This window comes from Aythya marila (assembly GCF_965140915.1).
Source record: "Aythya marila genome assembly, chromosome: W".
NCBI classification, from domain to species: Eukaryota; Metazoa; Chordata; class Aves; order Anseriformes; family Anatidae; genus Aythya; species Aythya marila.
In genome coordinates this window covers 7364572-7387201 of record NC_139081.1, presented here as the reverse complement: position 1 = coordinate 7387201, position 22630 = coordinate 7364572, and the positions used below count along the sequence as shown (strand labels likewise).

General features: G+C 41.8%; 1 protein-coding gene across 1 annotated transcript in view; it reads right to left on the bottom strand.

Annotated features, from left to right (window-relative positions):
* Window positions 1-19524, bottom strand: part of LOC309889532 (polycomb group RING finger protein 3-like) — a gene marked incomplete at its 3' end in the record, with an annotated part of 84940 nt that extends 65416 nt beyond the window's left edge. The window contains exons 1-5 of the mRNA XM_082782381.1: window positions 19398-19524; window positions 17911-18007; window positions 10729-10784; window positions 8845-8955; window positions 7812-7897 (exon numbers count right to left, since the gene is read on the bottom strand). Of these exons, the coding sequence (XP_082638507.1) occupies window positions 7812-7897; window positions 8845-8955; window positions 10729-10784; window positions 17911-18007; window positions 19398-19506 (459 nt within the window). The 5' untranslated portion in view covers window positions 19507-19524. The remainder of the gene's footprint in view (window positions 1-7811; window positions 7898-8844; window positions 8956-10728; window positions 10785-17910; window positions 18008-19397) is intronic.
* Between the last annotated feature and the right edge of the window lie 3106 nt (window positions 19525-22630).

Here is a 22630-nt window from a genome sequence, read left to right as displayed (position 1 = left end):
AGATGGAGTGGAGATAGTTGTCCAAAGATGAAAGCTTTTTGTGCTTCTGCTACATTTTTGGTACTAAAGGCAGATGTAAAACTGAGGAAATACCCTACTGGCTTTTATGCAGGTCAGCTTGTGCTGGTTAAAATGCCTCAGATTGGGACAGTGTTAATGGTATTAACAACCCCAAAGAACCTTTACACTTGGGAAGTGAAAGATAGTTCCAGGAAACTACATCGAATCAGCACTAGATGGTAGTACCCACCTTTTAACCTAATATCTGCTGGTTGGATAACAACCGAGCACCTTTTCTTTTGTCTGTTCCCAGTTACTCTAAATGCTGTTTTCTACACCTGGGATCACAGACTCCCCTATACCAATCTAGAGTGTTCCCAAGCAGAGTTGATTTTATTTGTTGGGTATTTCTGTTTTTTGTCTTATCTGTAAACCAAAACTGTAATACCAGCCATCATTAGGGAAGGGGAAGGAGGAACCTTACCCACTGAAATTCGCAAAGAAATCTGGGATAATGCATCAGAGTTTGAAAAGGAGTTTCAATTCTGGTGGCAATTAATCAACTTCACTTATCATTCAAAGTACAAAAAAAAATGTTGGCTTTGTCTTTACTATATGCAATGCTTCGATATATACCATATACCCAATTACTGTGCTAGGATTAGAACCCAGAGCATGTGCCCAACGAAATGTAAATAAATGGCAAACTGTTGATGTTAATACATGTGTTGTTCGAGAACAACAAGGTTTCATTTGTGAGAGTAACACCCTTAAAGCTCAAGATACCTGTCTAGATACAGAACAGAATATCTGCTGCTTTGAAATACATCCCAATGAGATTCCTGGAACGGTAGTTCTATACATTGGGAAAGGTGTGTATGTATACAAACATTATGTAAATCCTTGTTAATAGATGATATTGTTAATAGTGTTACTAATCACTCTGATATTTCTAACTTTTCCATAATCATAGATTGTGATTTTAATTTCTCTGCACCCATAATTACTCATGAAGATTTGTCTTTTGACTATATGCTATATCATGAACTGCAACCAGCACCTATTGGAATGTATTTGACCCTAGTCAAGCGACCCCTCCACCATCCTGACCTGGCAAGCCTCCTACAACAGGCACAGAGAACAGGACAAAAGACTCTTATCACAGTCCATCAATGACAGTGAAGAAATACATCAAGTGTTGGAGAGTTAGGAAGGACAGAGAATATCAAAAGTGGGAAGTCCACATATACCCTTAACATGATAAGGATTAAAATAAATAGTAAATTAAAAAAGACTTTTCATTCTAGTTATTGAAACATATTCAGTCCTGATGCATCAGAGTGGCATGAGAGTAGACCCTTTCAGAAAAAGGGCACAAAGTACTTGAAATCTAGTTGAGATGAAAACCAACACAGAATTTAGCTGATAGTCCAAAAACTCAGAACTGTGATAAATTAGTGGGGGGTTTGTTCATTGTCTTTGAGGAATTTGGAGAAACTGCTGAAGAGATAAGGTTGTACAAATTAACGGCCTTGGTAAAGGGGAGGATTAAAGCAAGCAGATAACAGGAGGGAGTATTGGATACACATCCTTGAGTGAAACCAGACATCCTGTCTGCCGCTTCATTACCCCCACCTGAATACGAGCACAACGTGTGAACACCAGCAGAGGAACAACGACCCCCCCTCTCAACAATAAACTGCGCAGCCTCAGCCAGTTCAATAGGTCTCGATAAGCTGGAACTCGACTGCTATAAAATAGCTACCCTGGAAAGGGAAGGTGCGTGCTGTTGCGGAGCGGAGACTCCCCAGCCGCCCAGCGCTGTTTTGCTTGTGTCTGCTTACTTGATTAATAAAATAATTTCAATAGACCAGTAAATTGTGTGGTCTAATTTATAACAATTTGGTGCCGTGACTCGGATGAAGGCAAATCTGATTGAAAGACCTTCGGAGGGGGCGCCCCGCTGATTTCAGCGGCCTTCGCTAGGACTACTTTCATTCAAATCCTTCACCGACGAACCCAAAATTAGACACAAGCAAATAAAACCGGTAAACCCCAGGCAACCTTTGTGCACGAAGCCCGAACGAAGACCCACGGGGTGGGTAAGTATAGGCCAGTGTTCCGTTCGGTTGGGGTTGGGTATCCCGGAGCACGACATTTGAGACGTCCAAGTGCGGACGAAGCGAGTGCGGACCCCTCGGTAGTGCGGTTCCCACCTCCCGCGAGGGACTGGGCCACGAAAAGGGGGAAGCGTTGTGTGTGTGTGTGTGAAGGTGCTCCGGAAGATGGGACAGAAGAAAAGTAAGCCTTCTGGCCCCATGAGGGAGGGATCCAATGCTGTAGGGATACCCTCTGTTCCTTCTGATAGTCCGTTAGGACAAATGATTAAGAATTGGGATGATTCCCCTTTTAGGCGGGGAAGGAATAAAGTAAAAATGATACATTATTGTGTTGAAGTTTGGGGTGGTAAACAGATTCGAGGAGACCACCTTTACTGGCCTGTATTTGGGTCTTTTGAAGATTGGGTTTGTCAGGCCTAAATATTTATGTAAACTCAAAGGAACCCTTTAGTCTAGAAGAAAGTGAGTATGTGCACCTCTGGATAAATTTGGATGTGAGGATGCATCTATATCCTCTAAAAGAAAAAGGAGGGCGGGATAAAAAGAGAAAAGACTTAGAAGTCCCGACACCACCCCCGCCCTATATTCCACCGCCCGCACCAACGGCTCCCGTCCTTAATGGACTCCCCGAATTAGCTAATCCAGGAGAATCGGAATCGGATCATGAAACACAGGGGCCGGTAACCAGAAGCAGGGCAAGAAATCAGAAATCTGCTTTAAGGGAGGGATTATATCCTCTACGAGAAATAGTGATGGGGGGACCCCAGCCAGGAATGGAATATGTGGCCATCCCCATTAACTCTGGGGATGTCCGAGATTTTAAGAAAAGGACAGGAGGACGGTAAGCAAGCTTTAATGGCAACTGGCATGATGTTTGCAGCTGCTGAGGAATAATTCTAACTGGAATAATAACTGTACATTGTATATTGTATATATAAAAGCCCGGGCATTTTTGTTAAAGTATTCTTTTATTCATATGTTAATATGTAAATATGTAAATATAAGAACTGCCATTGAGGTGTATGTCTAAGGGAACAAAATTTGCCCAGGCATATTATTGGCTCATCAGGTTTAAATGTCCTCAGTGTAATTGTCAACAGGCAGTTAATTTACAGTGGTTTGATTTTATTTGTGTATCTATATATTGTGAATTTTGGAGGGATTGGGATTGACTAGTAAAGAGCTTCTAGGAAAACAGTGGAATATTAACCACTGTAGATAACAATAGGAAATGTTCAAAGCAAAGAAACCCCGAGGAAAAGCCCCCTAGGATGTATACTAACACATTGGAGGGATATAGTGGGGTGAGAGGGTACAGAAAGTAAAAGAACTCTTATCAAATATTGTAATCAATGGTGGCCACTTTATAAACTAGAGGATGGAGCGGAGTGGCCCCTAAATGGAACTATTAATTATAACACCATATTACAGTTAATGTTGTTTTTGTGGAAAGAAGAAAAATGGGATGAAATATGGTATATTGATTGATATGTTGTTTCAGTATCTTGGAGGGAAAAGGTATGGAATTAAGTTGGACTCTGACTGAGCCTTTGGTGTTGGTATTAGAAAAGTACGGGCTAGAGAAAGATAAAGGAAGTGTTAAAAGGTTTGTGGAAAGTGTTAAAGGTATTCGAAGTTGAATGAGCAGGGAAAGGTGATGTAGGCATTATCTAAGTAACAGTCTAGAAGTTTTGGTATATTTGCATATTTGCTGTGATGTTTGTTCAGTTTCCCAAGCATCGGGGAGGGGGGGGAACAGCCTGCTCCACCAGGGGCCTCTCCAGCAGCCGCAGGGGGGCTTCAGCTCCAGCGCCTGGAGCGCCTCCTGCCCCTCCTTCTGCACTGACTTTGGTGTCTGCGGGGGGGTTTCTCGCTCTCCCAACTGCTGTTGAGCAGCAGGGTTTTGTTCGTTTCTTTGTCTGTTTGTTTTCGTGGATGTGCTGTCACAGAGGCACGGACTGTGTTGCTCATGGCTTGGCTCTGGGCAGCAGTGGTCCTCTTTGGGGCCAGATGAAATTGTCCCTTACCTACCACGGGGAGGTTTCTGGGTTTTTCTCACGGGGGCTGCCACTGCAGTTTCCCACTCCCACCCCCCCACCCCCCCCCCCGAACCTTACCAGCAAACCCAATACACTGGGGCAGCTAAGTCATTACTGACCTGTAAAGCTTCAGGGATTAAATTAACTAATGAAACCCTAAATGTGATGGGGGTAGAAGGTACTGGGATAACAGTGCCACTTTTGGGGAATACTAAGCTGAGACCAGGGGATAAAATGATCACTGGGCAATTATTGTATGTATCCAAGGCGGAAACTAACTTGTTGGGAAGGGATTTGATGATTAAATTGGGCATTCAAATAGTACATTGTTAGACTGGAATAACAGTGTTATTAATGGAGTGCTCTCAGGCCCTGAGAGCAAACGTATATTCACCTCTGACTGGAAAGACTCTGAAATGGGGGTGGAAGCAACAATATAGGTGGACAATTTTACCTCAGGGGTTTACAGGGCCACCTATCTATTTGGGTAAATTCTAAAAAAGGTTTTGGAGCAATTACAACCTCCCAAGGAGGTATTAATGTTACAAATATGTGGATCATTTTAAGGAAAATGGATACTCCCCAATGGGAGAGAAATGCTGAATAAAGTGATAATGAGGCAAATATTAACTGTTTTACATCAGAAGAGTCATTGGGAGGTGCAAGCAATGTGTGATGTTGTTCTAAGAAAGCATGTCTGTGTAGGAATATATACTTTAGGGAAGCACACATGCAGAGGATGTACTATATGTCAAAAGGTAAATAAAAAAGGTCTTCTGTATCCTATCTAGAGGGGGACGGGAGCCAGGGCTTTGACCTTTCCAAAGTATACAGGTAGACTTTACTGAGTTACTTGTTTGTCCTAATTGACCATGTGACTGAATGAGTGTAAAGTTTTACTGCAAGGATTAAAGCAGGCCTTAGAGATTGAGTGGGATTTTCACAGCCCCTGGCACCCCTCCTTTTCTGGAAAGGTAGAGCGAATGAATGGTGAAATTAAGAAACAACTAACAAAACTTATGCTGGAAATTAAGGCTTCTTGGGTAAAATGCTTCCCCCTTGCACTGTTAAACATATGGATGCAGCCCAGAACTGATGTAGGAATTTCTCCTTTTGAAATGCTATATGGTATGCCCTATGACTTGGAATTGCCACTTGATCACCCTCAATTCTAATGAAGACTTTGAAAGAGACTCTTTTTAACACCACGATGGGGAAGGCCCCTATGTTGTTTTGCTTACTACAGAAACAGCCGTTTGGACTGCGGAGAAAGGATGGACACATGCCAGCCGTGTTAAAGGACCCATCTGTGATGAGAAGTGGGAGATCGCTCCAGGGAACAAAGACCTGAAGCTCACATTGCGACGAACCCGATAGGTACCGTGGGTTAAGGTAGAGGCTCTCCCCTGAAGAACACTACTGCTGCCGAGAAGAACTAAAACCTCGTAGTTGGCTGCAACCCAACTGACGAGTGAGGCAGAGGAGTGAATAAGTGGGGAAAGACATGGGCCTCAGCCATTCCTATCGGTATTTGGGGGTTCTCGCAGTGGTTTCATCCTGCATAGCGACTCAACACCACCCCCACCAACCTTTTAAATGGACTTTAAGTCGATTCGAAGATCAACAGGTTATTGCAACCCAGATAACAACGGGGGGGGCTCGAGGCCCCGATGCTGGGAATATGTGGGATTTTATTTCTGCCCAAGTTCTAACCTGGGAAGGGGGTACTGTAAATGCCTGAACGTGTATTATTGTGCATACCGGGGGTGTGAAACCATTGCTACAGACTGCACACTTGGGGCTGGTCGGGATAAATTCTTACAAGTGGGATATGGGCTGCAAAGTTGTAACCGACAATTGGATCCCCGTTACAGGTGGTGAGGGCATGGTATAGGGTATACAGGAACCTTCCACGGAAATAAAGAAATTTGCAAGGTTCTATATATAAATATAACAAACTCGGACGATACTAGCTGGGTACTAGGAAAAATGTCAGATTTTACGAACACGGAACAGATAGGGGAGGACTCATACTAATAAAGAAGGGAAAACCCGAGACTTCCAAGGTAGTCGGGCCTAATAAAGAGTTACTAAGGGAAGGTTTGGTTGTCCAGACTGTAAATATACCTGGGACTGCCCAACCTACTACAGTGTTTTCTAGTAAGTTGACAGAGTTATCCTTTCCCACACTGCTTCCAAGCATTGTGAAAAAAGAAAGGGGTTGTTCCCGAGGAGATAACTGAAGGGTACTGGCTATGTGTAAGTGTTAAGCCCCCATATTCAAATTCTTCCAAGTGCAGTTGGGGTCAGGAAATTGGGATAACTTTGACTCAAGTTACGGGAAAAGGTAGATGTATCGGCACAGTTCCAAGAGATAAAAATGATCTATGCCATGCCACTGAAAAAATGGACCAAACACACAAATGGTTAATTCCTGCAAATAATACTAGGTGGGTATGTTCATTGTTGGGAGTCACTCCTTGCCTATCTTTAAAATTGTTTAACACATCTCATGATTTTTGTGTACAGGTGGTCATTATACCAAGGATTCTATACCACACTGAAGAGTATATGTATACCCATCACACAGTGGCTGAATACCATCTGGTAAAGATCATACTGGGGTGGTAAGAGATACAATGACTAAATTGCGGGAAGGATTAGAAAAACACAAAAGGGAAAATGAGGCTCGTCAGAATTGGTATGAATCCTGGTTTAATTACTCACCTTGGCTTACTACCCTGCTATCAACCATAGCAGGGCCCCCTTGTTGTTACTTATATTAACACTGACTTTTGGACCATGTATATTCAATCAAGTAATCGCAATTGTTAAAAGTCGATTAGAAGCTGCTCATCTTATGCTTGTGCGTGCTAACTATGAATCTCTTGAGCAGGAGGAGGACAACGCAGAAACTTTAATGCTCAGCAAGCAAATATTGCAAAAATTCAATGAACAAAATATGTTAGAAAAAGAAAAAGGAGGGATTGTGATAAATTAGTGGGGGGTTTGTTCATTGTCTTTGAGGAATTTGGAGAAACTGCTGAAGAGATAAGGTTGTACAAATTAACGGCCTTGGTAAAGGGGAGGATTAAAGCAAGCAGATAACAGGAGGGAGTATTGGATACACATCCTTGAGTGAAACCAGACATCCTGTCTGCCGCTTCATTACCCCCACCTGAATACGAGCACAACGTGTGAACACCAGCAGAGGAACAACGACCCCCCCTCTCAACAATAAACTGCGCAGCCTCAGCCAGTTCAATAGGTCTCGATAAGCTGGAACTCGACTGCTATAAAATAGCTACCCTGGAAAGGGAAGGTGCGTGCTGTTGCGGAGCGGAGACTCCCCAGCCGCCCAGCGCTGTTTTGCTTGTGTCTGCTTACTTGATTAATAAAATAATTTCAATAGACCAGTAAATTGTGTGGTCTAATTTATAACAAGAACTAGTTATAAACTATCAAACCTCAATCAAATTTCCCCACAGCTACCTAAAAAAAAGACAAAGTTCAAGTTTACACAAAAGCATGGGAGAACACTGTATCTTGTCTCTGTCAGAGGGAAAAAAAAATAATAATTTAAAGTAGAACAGGACTGAAGCTGAAATAGAAAATAAAACTAACAAATTACCTATATCAGAAGTAAGCCCACCTGTTCATCACTTCGATGATAGTCATTATCTTCTTCTTTTTCTTCAGAAGTTTCTTTGTTTGAATTTTCATCTGTTTTAGTTTCACCTTCAAGAATAAAGCAGAGCATTAAATTAGACATCTCAGATGACAATTAATCCTGAAACAAAGTCAAGACTAGTCAAGAGCAACTCGTTTTTTCTTTTTTGTTGTTGTTGTTGGTTTGTTGTTTTTTTTGTGTTTGTTTTTCAAAGTAATTAGGTTTGTCAGAACATGATCAGCTTCTCTTCTAACCAGGAAAAAGGTTGGAAAACAGCTTTATTCTTGGTAGCAGAAACGTATGTAATGCGTCTACCCTTCCTGGACATTAATCCAAAGCTTCCCAAAAAAGGCTTCTTGTCAATTCAAAACACCTTGCTATAAATTTATCAGGGATCATTCACTATTGTGTACAACTGGTATGCTCTCCTGACAGTCATAAATTTCAGAATTCTTTTGCCCTAGAATAAATACACACACACCTTAATATAACCACCACATCATTTCTGAAATTAATGTCAGTACAGTTCAGTACTGGAATAAAAAATAACGTAATAACTTAATAAAAAATAACCCTGCCTCCAAGTCATGGCCATCTACTTAAGCAACATCAGCTGCCAATAGGCCCACACAGTCAAAATGGGAACAAGTATATAGTGCAGCGCTCAATATAACCAGCTCTGCTAGCAGCCCAGAAGCAGAGTATCATCATAGAGCTCCCACATAGATACTAATGAAGATCTTCACCAGGAACGCATTACAGCCAGCTAAAAGAACATATTCTATAAACAAGTCTGATGCAAAACAACAATACTGGACTCGGTGAGTTCAAAGATGGTGAGCACATATATAGTCCAATATACATGCACAAACAAGCATTGTACAGTATTATACAATTACATGTGTTAATAAATATTAGCTAGACACCTAGCTATGACAGATCCTTTCAGCAGTTTAATGGCAGTCTGTTTCCCACCCCCCCTACCCCAAGACAGAATAAACATAAGACCATTTACCACTGAGATATGAATCTAGATGTTGCTTTGAAGAGCATGTCTCCCCTTTGATGTCCCCTGGTACTTCCATACCCAGTTTGTGATAGAATTCCTTCTGCTTTTTCATTTCCGCTGTTTACAATTGTACATATTAGTTATGTAATAAAGTTATAGCCCAATATTTATCAAGGTATTCTAAAATGCTCCTCTGACCTGTAAAAGAAGCTTGTCAGGCAGAAAGTAGTATTAGCACTTTTTGCTACTTCTCCGCTCTTGCTGCCATAATCGCATTACCCTAGATCTTATTCTTGAGAGGCATAATATTACCAAGTCATTTGCAGAGCTATTATTACACCATTATGTTATTATAGATAAAATAGATTTTAAATACTATACCATACTTTGTATTTCCTCCTTCAGTATTTCTGTCAAAACATTGGTTTTGAATGTTTATGCTTATTTCAATAAGGCCAAGTGCAAGGCGCTGCATCTCAGTTGGGGCAACTGCCAGTATCAGTGCAGACTAGGGCATGAATGGATTGAGAGCAGCCCACAGAGAAGGAATTGGGGGTACTAGTGAATGAAAAATTGACTATAAGCCAGCAATGTGCACTTGCAGCTCAGAAAGTTAATCATATTCTGGGCTGTATCATAAGAAGTGGCCAGCAGTTTGAGGGAGGTGATTCTCCCTGTCTACTCTGCTCTCTTGATACTCCACCTGGAGTACTTCATACAGGTCTGGGGCCCTCAGCACAAGAAAGACTTGGACCTGTTCTGTTAGAGTGGGTCCAGAGGAGGACCACGAATATGATCAGAGGGTTGGAACACCTCTCAGACTGAGAGAATTGTGGTTGTTCAGTCTGGAGAAGAGAAGGCTCTGGGGAGACCTTAGAGGGGCCTTCCAGTACCTAAAGGGGAGCTACAGAAAAGCTGTGGAGGGACTCTATCAGGGAATGTAGCAATAGGACTAAGGGGTAAAGGTTTTAAACTGAAAGAGTATAGATTTAAATTAGACATTAGGAAGAAATTATTTACTATGAGGATGGTGAGGCACTGGAAGAGGTTGCCCAGAGAAGTTGTGGATGCCCCATCCCTGGAAGTGTTCAAGGCCAGGTTGGACAGGGCTTTGGGCAACCTGATCTAGTGGTTGGCATCCCTGCCCATGGCAGAGGGGTTGGAACTAGATGATCTTTAAAGGTCCTTTCCAACCCAAATCATTCTATGATTCTATGATTTATGATTTTTCAATATCTTAGAAACAATTTAAAAACAATCCCTTTACCTAAACTTGCTTATAAATGTCTGATATTGTCCTCATTTGACAGCTTGATTGGATTCTACTTAAATAAAAGTAGCAACACACCACTGAAAAATAATACTGAATAATTAATATAAAGCATTCCTTTAGTTCAACAGATGCATGGTCCAAATAGATTATGAAAGAACAAATGTTTTGCTAGCAAGTACCTTGGTATTTAAGTATGTTTTAGGAGAAGAAAATTTAACTGAAAATAAAAATTACACTAGATTAATATTCTGTCTCTTAGAACTCTGCAAACCTGGCAGAAAAGACATGAATACATACACAGTTTAAAGAAGAATGTATGCAATATAGAGAATGCCAACATGAAAACTTTGTAGTGCTATTTAGGTTAACAAAATGTTACTTTTCACCGAAACAAACACTAGTATTTTCATTACTGACTTTTCAGTAATGCTGCTAGTACAAGTCTAAAACAGAAAAAAGCACTGAAGTATAGAGAAGTAGTGCTAGAACTGGAACAAGTGAAGATGGTATTTTTCATCTTTCCATGAATACTTTTCCTCACTTCCTCCTTTCATTAATGAAAAGGAACTATGTGTAAATCTAACATTCAGTAAAAACAGGTCATACAGAAAACTTACCTTCTTGGAGGCCTGGCACAAGTTTGTAAACAATATCTTGCATTGTTCTATCATGACTAGCAGGGAAAAAAAATGAAGGTTTAAATTAGCCATCTTGATTCAAAACATTTCTCTTTAAGAGATTCCATATTAAATTGACTCCACAAACCTCCGAAGTCTTGTAAGAAATATACTGATTTCGGATAACTGAAATGTCAAACAGAAGACGACAGTAACAGGAAAGGAATGCAGACAAGGTTCAGGCTAAGACAAGAACTGAAAAAAAATTAAATTGACAGAAGTTTAACAGAAATGCTAAGAAGGATGGTCTTTACGTTGCAAAGGAAGGAATCCTGTAAGAAACGTTTCTACCAGCATGTATATCAGTAACATACTCTCGAAATTCTTTGAAAAATTTGACAAAAGTATGTTTAGCTTTTCTGTTTCTAGACTCTAGACACTTGTCCTGGTTTCAGCTATGATACAATTAATTTTCCTCCTAGTAGCTGGTAGGGTGCTGTGTTTGGGATTTAGGATGAGAATAATGTTGATAACACACTGATATTTTAATTGTTGCAGAGTAATGCTTACACTAAGCCAAGGACTTTTCAGCTTCTCACTCTGTCCTGCAAGTGGGCAGGCTGGGAGTGCAGCAGGAGCTGGGAGGGGACAGACCCAGGACAGGTGACCCAAACTGGCCAAAAGGATATTCCACACCATCTGACGTCATGCTGAACAATTAAGATGGGGGGAGGCTGGCCAGGGTGGGGGGACTGACTGCTTGGGGATAGGCTGGGCATTGGTCAGCAGGTGGTGAGCAATTCCATTGTGCATCACTTGTTTTGTACACATTATTATTAGTAGTACTATTATTATTATTACTTTATTTTCTGTCCTAATAAACTGCCTCTGTCTCAACCCACAGGCTTCATTTTTCTGATTCTCTCCCCCCATCCCAGAGAGGGAGGGGGGCGGGTGAGCAAGTGGCTGTGTAGTGCTTGGCTGCCGGCTGGGTTAAACCACAACTACACTTTTCTTTTAATAGAAATTATACTGCTTCTTATCCCTTTTAATTAATCTCTCACGTTGCTAGGTTTTTAGCTATCCATACTGGGATTTTTAAAAAACATGAGGAAAGGAGCCTATAGGGGAAAAAAAAGGAATGGAGCAAAGAAAAAAAAAAAGTGTTTGCTCTTAATCAAAATTTTACTCAAGAGCACCATCATGTAGCACAGAATCCCATCTAGCAAAAAAGGGTGTAACAAAAAGGACAGACTGATCCAAAACATAAGACAGGAACTGGGAGAGCAGGACTAGTTAAGATTCTAAACTTCCATTCTTCAACTCACCTAGGTAGCACTCTGATGTTTTCAACCTGTTTCAAAGTGTAAATACAAGCTGCCCTTTTCTGGATTACTCTAAAACAAGTCATTGCCTGAAAGGACCAGAACATTACACTGAATTCCAAACTATAAATAAAATTCAATACAAGCTAAAATTTCATCTTCAGCTGCTACCAGGGCATTAGCTCCAGAAGAGATTACAGTACCAATCTCCAGCTTTGACTCTCAGGTTAGGATTTTTAAGTGCCATTTACAGTTTGCAGGTACATCTCCCAAAACATTTCAAAGTAAATGAATGATATTAGCCACCAGCATGAGAGAAGAGAGAATTTAACAGTATTCTTAGCCATGACACATGAGTTTCATGACTCCTGTGTTTGTTCAACGTATTCCCCAGATGGCTGGGTGTTATGGTTTAAACACCGGTAGGTAGCCGAGCACCATGCAGCTACTGTCTCACTCCCCCTCCTCAGCAGGACAGAGGGAGAAAATATGATGGAAAAAATCGTGGGTTGAGATAAGGACAGGGAGATTGCTCATTAATTACCATCACAAGCAAAAACAGACTCAGCAAAAGGGAGATTAAATTAATTTAATGCCTATTATCAACAGATCAGAGCAGTGAGAACTAAAAGCAAACTAAAAACACCTTCCCCCCATCCACCCTCTTCTTCCTCTTCCCCCCCGAGGGGTGCAGGGGAAAGGAGAATGGGGATTGGTGTCAGTCCATAATGCTTTGTCTCTGCCACTCTGTGGTAGTTTTACACTGCTAGGCAGCTGAGCTCCACTACAACCGCTCTCTCACTCTCCTTCCTCAAAGGAAAAGGGGGAGAAAATACGATGAGAAGGGCTCAAGGGTTGAGATAAGGACAGGGACGTGACTCAACAATTATCATCACGGGCAAAACAGACTCAGCATAGGGAGACGAGAGAAATTTATTACCTATTACTAGCAAGCTAGAGAAGTGAGAAACAAAGAAAAACTGAAAACACCTTCCCCCCCATCCACCCTCTTCCACCTCCTCCCCCCAAGTGGTGCAGGGGAACAGGGAAATGGGGGTTGCAGTCAGTCTTCTCCTTCGCCACTCCTTCATGGTCAGTCTCTTCCCCTGCTCCAATGTGGGGTCCCTCCCACGGGACGCAGTCCTTCCCGAACAGATCCTGCATGGGCTTCCTATAGGCAACAGCTCTTCGAGAACTGCTCCAAATATAGGTCCGTACCACAGGGTCTATCCATCAGGACCAAACTGATCCAACATGGGTCCCCCACGGGCAGCAGCTCCTGCCAGATCACCTGCTCTTGTGTGGGCTTCTTTCCATGGGCTACAGGTTTGATCCAGAGTCTGCTCCTGTGGGAATTCTCCACAGGCTATAGCCTCCTTCAGGTCATATACATCTGCTCCACCGTGGGCTCCTCCACAGGCTGCAGTATAGAAATCTGCTCTGCTGTGGTACACCATGGGCTGCAGGGGGACAATCTGCTTCACCATGGTCCTCTCCACAGGCCCCAGGGGAAATTCAGCTCTGGTGACTGGAACACTTCCTCCCCCTCCTTCTTCACTGAACTTGGTGTCTGCAGTTCTCACTCCTCATTCTCCCATCTGCTGTAGAGCAGCAGTTTTTTCCCCTTTCTTAAATCTACTCTCACAGAAGTGCAACCAATATCACTTATTGTCTTGGCTTTAGCAAGTGGCGGGTCCCTTTGGAGATGGCTGAAACTGGCTCTTATCTAACATGGAGCAGCTTCTGGATTCTTCTCACAGAGGCCACCCCTGCAGCCCCCTACTACCAAAATCTTACCACGTAAACCCACTACATAGTCCTTCATTGTCATGCTCTTCCCCTATTCCAGCATGGGGTACCTCCCATGGGATGCAGTCCTTCCTGAACTGATCCTACATGGGCTTCCCACAGACTGCAGTTCTTCAAGAACTTCTCCAGCATGGGTCCGTACCATGTGGTGCAGTCCTTCAGGAATGGACTGCTCCAGCTTGGATACCCCAGGGGCTGCAGTTCCTGCTAGACAACCTGCTTGTCCATGGACTGGCGCACGCTTCGTTGGGTTAGAAACTGGCTGGATAGCCGGGCCCAAAGAGTCGTGGTGAATGGAGTCAAGTCCAGTTGGAGGCCAGTCACTAGTGGCGTCCCCCAGGGCTCGGTGCTGGGGCCGGTCCTCTTTAATATCTTCATTGATGATCTGGACGAGGGCATCGAGTGCACCCTCAGTAAGTTTGCAGATGACACCAAGTTAGGTGCGTGTGTCGATCTGCTTGAGGGTAGGAAAGCTCTGCAGGAGGACCTGGATAGGCTGCACCGATGGGCTGAGGCCAACTGTATGAAGTTCAACAAGGCCAAGTGCTGGGTCCTGCACCAGGGGCGCAATAACCCCAAGCACAGCTACAGGCTGGGAGATGAGTGGTTGGAGAGCTGCCAGGCAGAGAAGGACCTGGGAGTAATGGTGGATAGTTGGTTGAATATGAGCCAGCAGTGTGCTCAGGTGGCCAAGAAGGCCAACGGCATCCTGGCTTGTATCAGAAACAGTGTGACCAGCAGGGCTAGGGAGGTGATTGTCCCCCTGTACTCGGCTCTGGTGAGGCCGCACCTCGAGTACTGTGTTCAGTTTTGGGCCCCTCGCTACAAGAAGGACATCGTGGTGCTTGAGCGGGTGCAGAGAAGGGCGACGAAGCTGGTGAGAGGCCTGGAGAACAAGTCCTACGAGGAGCGGCTGAGGGAGCTGGGCTTGTTCAGCCTGGAGAAGAGGAGGCTCAGGGGCAACCTTATTGCTCTCTATAGGTACCTCAAGGGAGGCTGTAGCGAGGTGGGGGTTGGTCTGTTCTCCCACGTGCCTGGTGACAGGACGAGGGGGAATGGGCTTAAGTTGCGCCAGGGGAGTTTTAGGTTGGATATTAGGAAGAACTTTACTGAAAGGGTTGTTAGGCATTGGAACAGGCTGCCCAGGGAAGTGGTGGAGTCACCATCCCTGGAAGTCTTCAAAAGACATTTAGATGTGGAGCTTAGGGATATGGTTTAGTGGGGACTGCTAGCGTTAGGTTAGAGGTTGGACTCGATGATCTTGAGGTCTCTTCCAACCTAGAAATTCTGTGTGTGATTCTGTGTGTGATCCTCTCCACAGGCTGCAGCTGCCCAGGCCCAAATTGCTCCTGCATGGGCTGTCTATGGGCTGCATCTTTCTTCAGGCAATATCCACCTGCTCCAGTGTGGGGTCCTCCATGGGCTGCAGTGACATGGTACACCATGGGAAGCAGGGGAACAACCTGCGTCACCATGTTCCAACAATCTCAGCTCTGGTGCCTGGAGCGCCTCTTCCCCTTCCTTCTTCACAGACCTTGTCTGCAGGATTGTTCCTCTCACAGCTGCTGTGCACTGTTTCTTAGCCTTTCTTAAATATGCTATCACAGAGGCACAACCACCATTGCTCAGTGTCAGGTCCCTTTTTGAGCTGGCTGGAACTGGTTCTTATCTAACATGGGGCAGTTTCTGGTCTCTTCTCACAGAGGCCACCCTGCAGCCCCACCCCCCCCCAAAAAAAAAAAAAAAAAAAAAAAAATCTTGCCATTTAAACCCAATACAATGGGGATGAATTAGATCACAGATTTTTGTAACTACAACATAATACAAAGTTCCTCCCTATTAATTCTCTACTGAAAAAACACCAACTTCCAAAAGAGGTTGCACAAAGGCTATCTGTTTTTATCTTGAAGGGGCAGTGTTTTGTAACTGCCTCAGGAAAATACTTCCCCTAGGAGGACATCCTTATTTTTCAAAGCAATAGAGAAAAAAAAATAGAATAAAGAATGGGATCAATTTTTAAACAGACAATACTGTACATTCAGTGTCCATAAACAACTGTCAAATCCACTTCTAACTTTTCAATTAGAGGTCAAGTTCTCAGGCCTCTCTTAGCATTGAAAACAGCCTTCTGAATCAATACACGGAAGCATTCCTGTAGCTTTACAGAGGACAACCACACTGTGTGGTTTTCATGCCATTTGTTTCTTCTTGCCTACTGGCATGGATTTGTCATCGCTGTTTTGTCATACTTCAGAATACACTTTAGTATAGTCTCTATGTCATTCTCAAAAGGTATAAGGAAAATCTTATTTCAGACTCCTGAAGGGGACTTAGTTTTGAGCAATTCGGAAAGTTTTTATAGGACATCCAGAATTGTCAGTGAAAGTGGAGAGAATCAAATTAATTTTCTGCAACCATTCCTTCAAAAGCTGCACTAGAACCAAGACAGGCACATTTGAAGCAGTGTCACAAACAAAAAGAAACTGCATTGAGGTAAACAAGTCTATTCAACATGCAGCAGCTATTGTGAACACACTATCTCAATACATTTATATCAGTGGAAGTTGAAATTGTACAAATCTCTAGTGCAGATCCAGCCAAGTCAGGTGGTGTCCTGGTTTCAGTTAGAACAGAATTAATTTTCTTCCTAGTAGCTGGTGGAATGCTGTGTTTTGGCTTAGGATGAGAAGAGTGCTGATAACACCCCGATGTTTTAATTCTTGCAGAGCAGTGCTTACACCAAGCCAAGGACATCTCAGCCTTTTGCTCTGTCCTGCCAACAGGCAGGCTGGGGGTGCAGTAAGAGCTGGGAGGGGACAGACCCAGGACAGGTGACCCAAACTAGCCAAAGGGGTATTCCATACCATCTGACGTCATGCTAAACAATATATAGGGGTGGCTAGCCGGGGGGAGGGGGCTGGACTGCTCGGGGTTAGGCTGGGCATCGGTCAGCAGGTGGTGAGCAATTGCATTGTGCATCACTTGTTTGTACATATTATTATTATTTTCCTATTATCTCCATTGTATTATTATTATTATTGTTATTGTTGTTATTATTATTATTATTGTTATTGTTGTTGTTGTTGTTATTATTATTATTATTATTATTATTATTATTATTATTTTGTTATTATTTTATTGTTGTTGTTATTATTATTTTCCTGTCTTATTAAACTGTCTTTATCTCAACTCACGGGCTTCACTTTCCATTTCTCTCCCCCGTCCCAGAGAGGGAGGGGGAGGGGGACCGAACGGCTGCGTGGTGTTTAGCCGCCGGCCGGGTTAAACCACAACAGGTGGTATAAACATTTGACTGATATCTTTGAAATATTTAAAATAAGAGGAAATCATTGAAGAAAAATAAAGGTAATGTACAAATAAACACAAAATACACTGAAAAAGAAGGAAATTAAGATATAACACCCCAATCATGTTAGGTCATGCAGTAAGGGAGTTCTATGTGGGAATGAAAAGAAGTAGGCACAAACCTTATATTCAGAGATTGTTCCATTTAAGAGGTTGAAGCCACTAGTCTAACTTTTCTGCTGCCATATTTCTCATCTGTACCTATGAACTAAACAGTTCTTTGAAAGACTAAATCAACAATAATGCTATGTATTTACGGTCTTTGAACATACCCTCTATGTCACTGAAAACCACTGTCCAACTGACAGTTATTTTTCTAAAGATTTTGGAAAAGTGTAATTCAAGTATATGTTCCATATTTGTAACTTCTATGATCCAGGCATACAAAACTAAAAGTCACTAAAAGTGACTAAATCTCATTAAACTTCTCTCAGGAATTAAACAATAAAGTCTATTGTGTTTGTCTGATTTACTTTAGAAGAACTGCAAATTCACAGAAAAATTCAATACCTTACCTCCTTTATATAAATATTTTATCCTCTAATCAACCTTCTTTATATATATTTAAAATTCTGATAAGCAAATTTTAAAATATCTAAAGAGAAACTTTGCTATATTTGAGAGGTTTATACAGTCCAGAGAGTAACTGGTTGTGCTTTACACTTTCATACTGCACACTTACCCGATATACTGTAATGGATGGCTCTGGTGTATAACTATCCTACATGTTGGACAGGTGTTGTTTTCCTCCAAATACTTCACCAAGCAGCTTCTACAGACTAATAACAAGAACATTAATAAACAAGAAAAAATAAAACAAGATGTAGTTTGAAGAAAAAGAAGCTTGCTATATACAGTTTAAGAACCACATGGCACTGTAATCATGAAGTTAATTTGTGACCTCAACCGCTCCTCCTCCTCCTATGTCTTCCCCTCTAGGCCCTTCACCATCTTAGTAGCCCTTCTCTGGACACTCTCCATTGGACCAACCCTAGCAGCTTTACTCACTAAGCCCAGGGAGTGAGCATTGGAATCTACTCCAGTGGAATATTCTAGCAGATCCAGTTGCAAGGGTGAGGCCCAAACCTGTCTGAACCACATAAACAGAAGAACCAAACTCATCTTGTAAAAAACACAATCACTTGCCAACAGCAGATCCTCCAGTTCAGAATAAGAAGATACCAACCTCCTAAACTCAGCTCAGCACGTCAGCTCAGTTTGTCACAGACAAAGTAAAAAGATACAAATGGGGAAACACTTTTTCAACATCTGTTTTTGAAAAAGCTGTCCCCTACCCTTCCACTCATAACATGAGGCTATGTGTCTCCTCAGAATTAATACCATAAGTCTAAGGATGAAACCAAAAGCAATAAAACTTTCTGAAAACATAAATTCATAAGACATAATCCACAAGGAAAAGCAAAGCAAAGCAAAGAAAAGAAAAAGAAGAGGGCAGTAAAACCTCCCTGGCTTCTCAAGAAAGCCCTGTAGGTTTGCTCTAAAAATTCATTGCTATATACAAACTAGAGAAATGGCATGGCCTATGTGAAACATGCTTGCAGTGCATGTTTTAGGGTTGCAAATAAATAAATAAGTACATTTTAGAACAATGAAAAAGTGACCCTCTAGCAAGACCAAATGCAATACTTAACGGCAGCCTTACAGGATTTGGGACCTAACAAAGCAACTCCTAGATTAGGTTTCTAAATGCTTTACTCCAAACAGAACACTGAGGAACTTTAGATTTGGAGCACAGGGAGAAGGAGCTCAAGAATGAGCTAAAAAAGAAAAGCAAATACATTAAAGCTGATGAACAGCATCTATAAATCAAATGCAGTGGAAAAAATGATCTCTGGCAAATCTGAAACACCATACATGTATAATCTCTGTAGAGCATGCCACATTTCTTCTAGTATTCAACAGGAAAACTACATTCCTGAATATACATTGCTGTTGATTATATATATGTTTTAAAGTTTCCTCTCCCTATTTGTCTCATGAGACAATATATATTGCTTTATTGAAAAATTGTAAGTGCATAGCAAAGCTTGCATTATTCTGGTTGAAAAACAGTAAATTTTGAAACTTCAACTACAAACTGTTAAAACATCTAGTATATCAAGTACAAAAACAATTTTAGCTTATTCACAGAATTATATTCCTACTTACAAGTATGTAAGCATTCTGTTACAGTGGTAGCATCAATCAGGTATCCATTGCACAATTGACATGTTATGTGGGCATTAATGTCCCAAAGCTTAATCTTTCTAGTCATCATCTTTGGTATCTGTAAAAAAAATAATAAAAATAAATCACCCACACATTAGATAGGAACTCAGATGTACCAATGACGTAAAAGTAGTTTTGGAATGAATTATTAACTATAATTCACATTAATCATATGCTTATGCAGAGAGCTTCAGGTTCTTGTATACTCATGCACATATTTTGAATGAGTACCAAACTTTTAAAGGATGATAAAAATTAATGGTGAAATAATTGAAATCTACACTATTTTACATGTCAAGATTTCAGAATGGAAGACTCCTAGTACATTACTAATACTGCTCTCCTACTTACCAAATGTGGTGGGTTAGTCTTGACTAACAGCCAACCTTCCACACAGCTGCTCATTCATTCCCCCTCCTCAACAGGACGGGTGGGGAAATAGGAAGAATGGGAACAAGAAAGCTTGTGGTTTGAATAAAGACAAGGAGATTGCTTACCAATTACCACTGCAGGCAAAACAGACTCAACTTGTGGAAAATTAACTTTATAGCCAACAAAAATAAAATTGTAATTACTAAGTCAGGTAGTGGGAAACAAAAAGACAAACATTAAAACAACACCTTTCCTCATCCCCCTTTCCTTTATCTAACTTCACTCCTTCACTCCAGACTCTTCTACCCTCCTGAGTGGCACGTGGGAAACGGAGTGGGGAGTTACAACCAGTAATGGTTTCTCTCTGCTATTCCTTCTTCCTCATGCTTTTCCTCTACTCTGGTATGAGTTCTCCACAGGCAGCAGTTCCTTCAGGAATATCCATCTGTTCTGGCATGGGTTATCCACAAACCGCAGGGAATATCTGCTCCAGTGCCATGGAGCAAGCAACTCCTCCTCCTTCTCTGATTTTGGTGTTGCCTCTGTTTTCTTACTCTTTGTTCCCAACTTCTCTTTCTGTAGTGCTTTCTGCCCTTTCTTAAAGATATATTCACAGAGGTGCCACAAACCTTGCTGATGGACTCATCTTTGACATATGGTGGGTCTGTTGCAGAGATGGTTATATCCAGAACATGGCAGTCCCTGACATCTTCCCACAGAGGTCTAACCACACTAAGTTTTGGCATCTCTATATGGTTAGAGCATGATTTTTAATTCATATCTGAAAAAGGGATCTGAAAAGTAAAATTAAAAGGGTTTCTGAAAAGGTAAAAATCAAATTAAATAAAGAAAACATGACAAACTAAAACTGTTGTCCCACCAGTAGAGCTACACCCTGTTTTATTAAAAAATGTGAAGTACAGACCTTTTTTTTCCCTCCCTTACAGATTAAAGGGTGCTACAACCACCATTAAAGAGAAGGCATTTGGAATTTAAAAATGAAATAGCTTTTTAAAAATATTTTTTGACAACATTGCTTATCACTGTTACTGAAAACAGGCTACAAAATGCATGCCTTAATGAAACAAAGAAATGCTTTAAAATGCTGTTTTAGAAGAAGCAATGCCAGATATATTTGTAACTGTTTAGAAAGACAAGAAGAAACTTGCAGCAAAATGGTACATTATAAAGATGTAAGTTTGATTAGACTACAGATACTAACCAACCTAATAGAGATTTAGATTAGACTAGAGATACTAACCAACTGATGTGCTTCGCAACTTTGTTTTTGTTTTTAATCTGCAAAGTGAACATTGATTTAACATTCAAAGTACTATTAAGTCACCTTTATCCTTTCTCTTTAAAGTAACATCTGAAATCAGAAGTTCTGAGCCAACCATGAGGTTATTCCCATTTGAGCTGTTTTGTTTAAAGAGGAAAAGAGAAAATAATTCTAAAAAAAAAACAAAACACACAAACTACTGAAACATATAAAGAAGAAATGAGAGGACTCAAATTACCACCTTAAATGAGACATTAAAATTAGGAGCAACAATTAAAAATACTTTAGAAAAAATGTATTTAGGAATTTATCAGGTTTATATCATATAAGAGGAAAGCGCATATTGCAAAGTGAATTAAATAATCATCCATTAACTATTTTTTCCTCCTAATTGTACTGGATCTAGCTGGGATGGAGTTAACTTTCTTCATAGCAGCCTACATGGTGCATCGCATTTGTCACTAAAACAGTGTTGATAACAGACCAATGTTTTGGCTACTGCTGAACAGTACTTGCATAGCCTCAAGACTTTCTTCCCCTCCTTGCCCCCATCTCACACACACACAGAGGGTAGGCTGCAGGTGAGCATGGGGTTGGGAGGGGAAATAGCCACAAGAGTCTGGGAGGGGAAACAACCGGGATAGCTAACCCAACCAAACTGACCAAAGGAATTCAAATTTATGGGGCTTGATGACATGCATCCCAGCATCCTGAAGGAATTGGCTGATGCAGATGCCAAGCCTCTCTCCATCGTATTTGAAAAGTCCTGGCAGTCAGGTGAAGTCCCTGGTGACTGGAAAAGGGAAACATCACTCTCGTTTTCAAAAAGAGTAGAAAGGAAGACCCAGGGAACTACAGACAGGTGAGCTTCACCTCTGTGCCTGGAAAAGATCATGGAACAGATCCTCCTGGAAGCAATGTCAAGGCACATGCAAGACAAAGAGACAGCCAGCATGGCTTCACCAAGGGCAAATCGTGCCTGACCAACTTGGTGGCCTTCTATGATGGAGTGACTGCATCAGTTCACAAGGGAAGACCGACCAATGTCATCTATCTGGACTTCTGTAAGGCCTTTGACACAGTCCCACATGACATCCTGGTCTCCAAATTGGAGAGAGATGTATTTGAAGGGTGGACCATTCAGTGGATAAGGAGTCGTCTTGAAGGTCGCACCCGGAGAGTCACACCCAGAGGGTCTTTTTTTATTTTGAAGTTTCCTTGGTGCAGCATCATTTGATCCTACGTGAAAAAGTAGAAAGGGGTGGTAGTCTTTGGGACCCACCAGACTTGGTAGCCTCTTCATAATATCACAAATATGGACCCTAGGCAGGCAGCAAATCTCTCTGGAGAGATTGTCCGGACAGAAAATGGGAGCCTCAGTGCCTCTCAGAGAGGAGTCTCCAACGACTAACGCCCTTCGTACTTTTTTTGTGGCACTGGTTCTGATGCAGGTGGTAGACTGAGCCAACTTTGCGTGGTTGGCCTTTCTGAGGTCTTTACTAGTTCTCTTGGAGCCTCC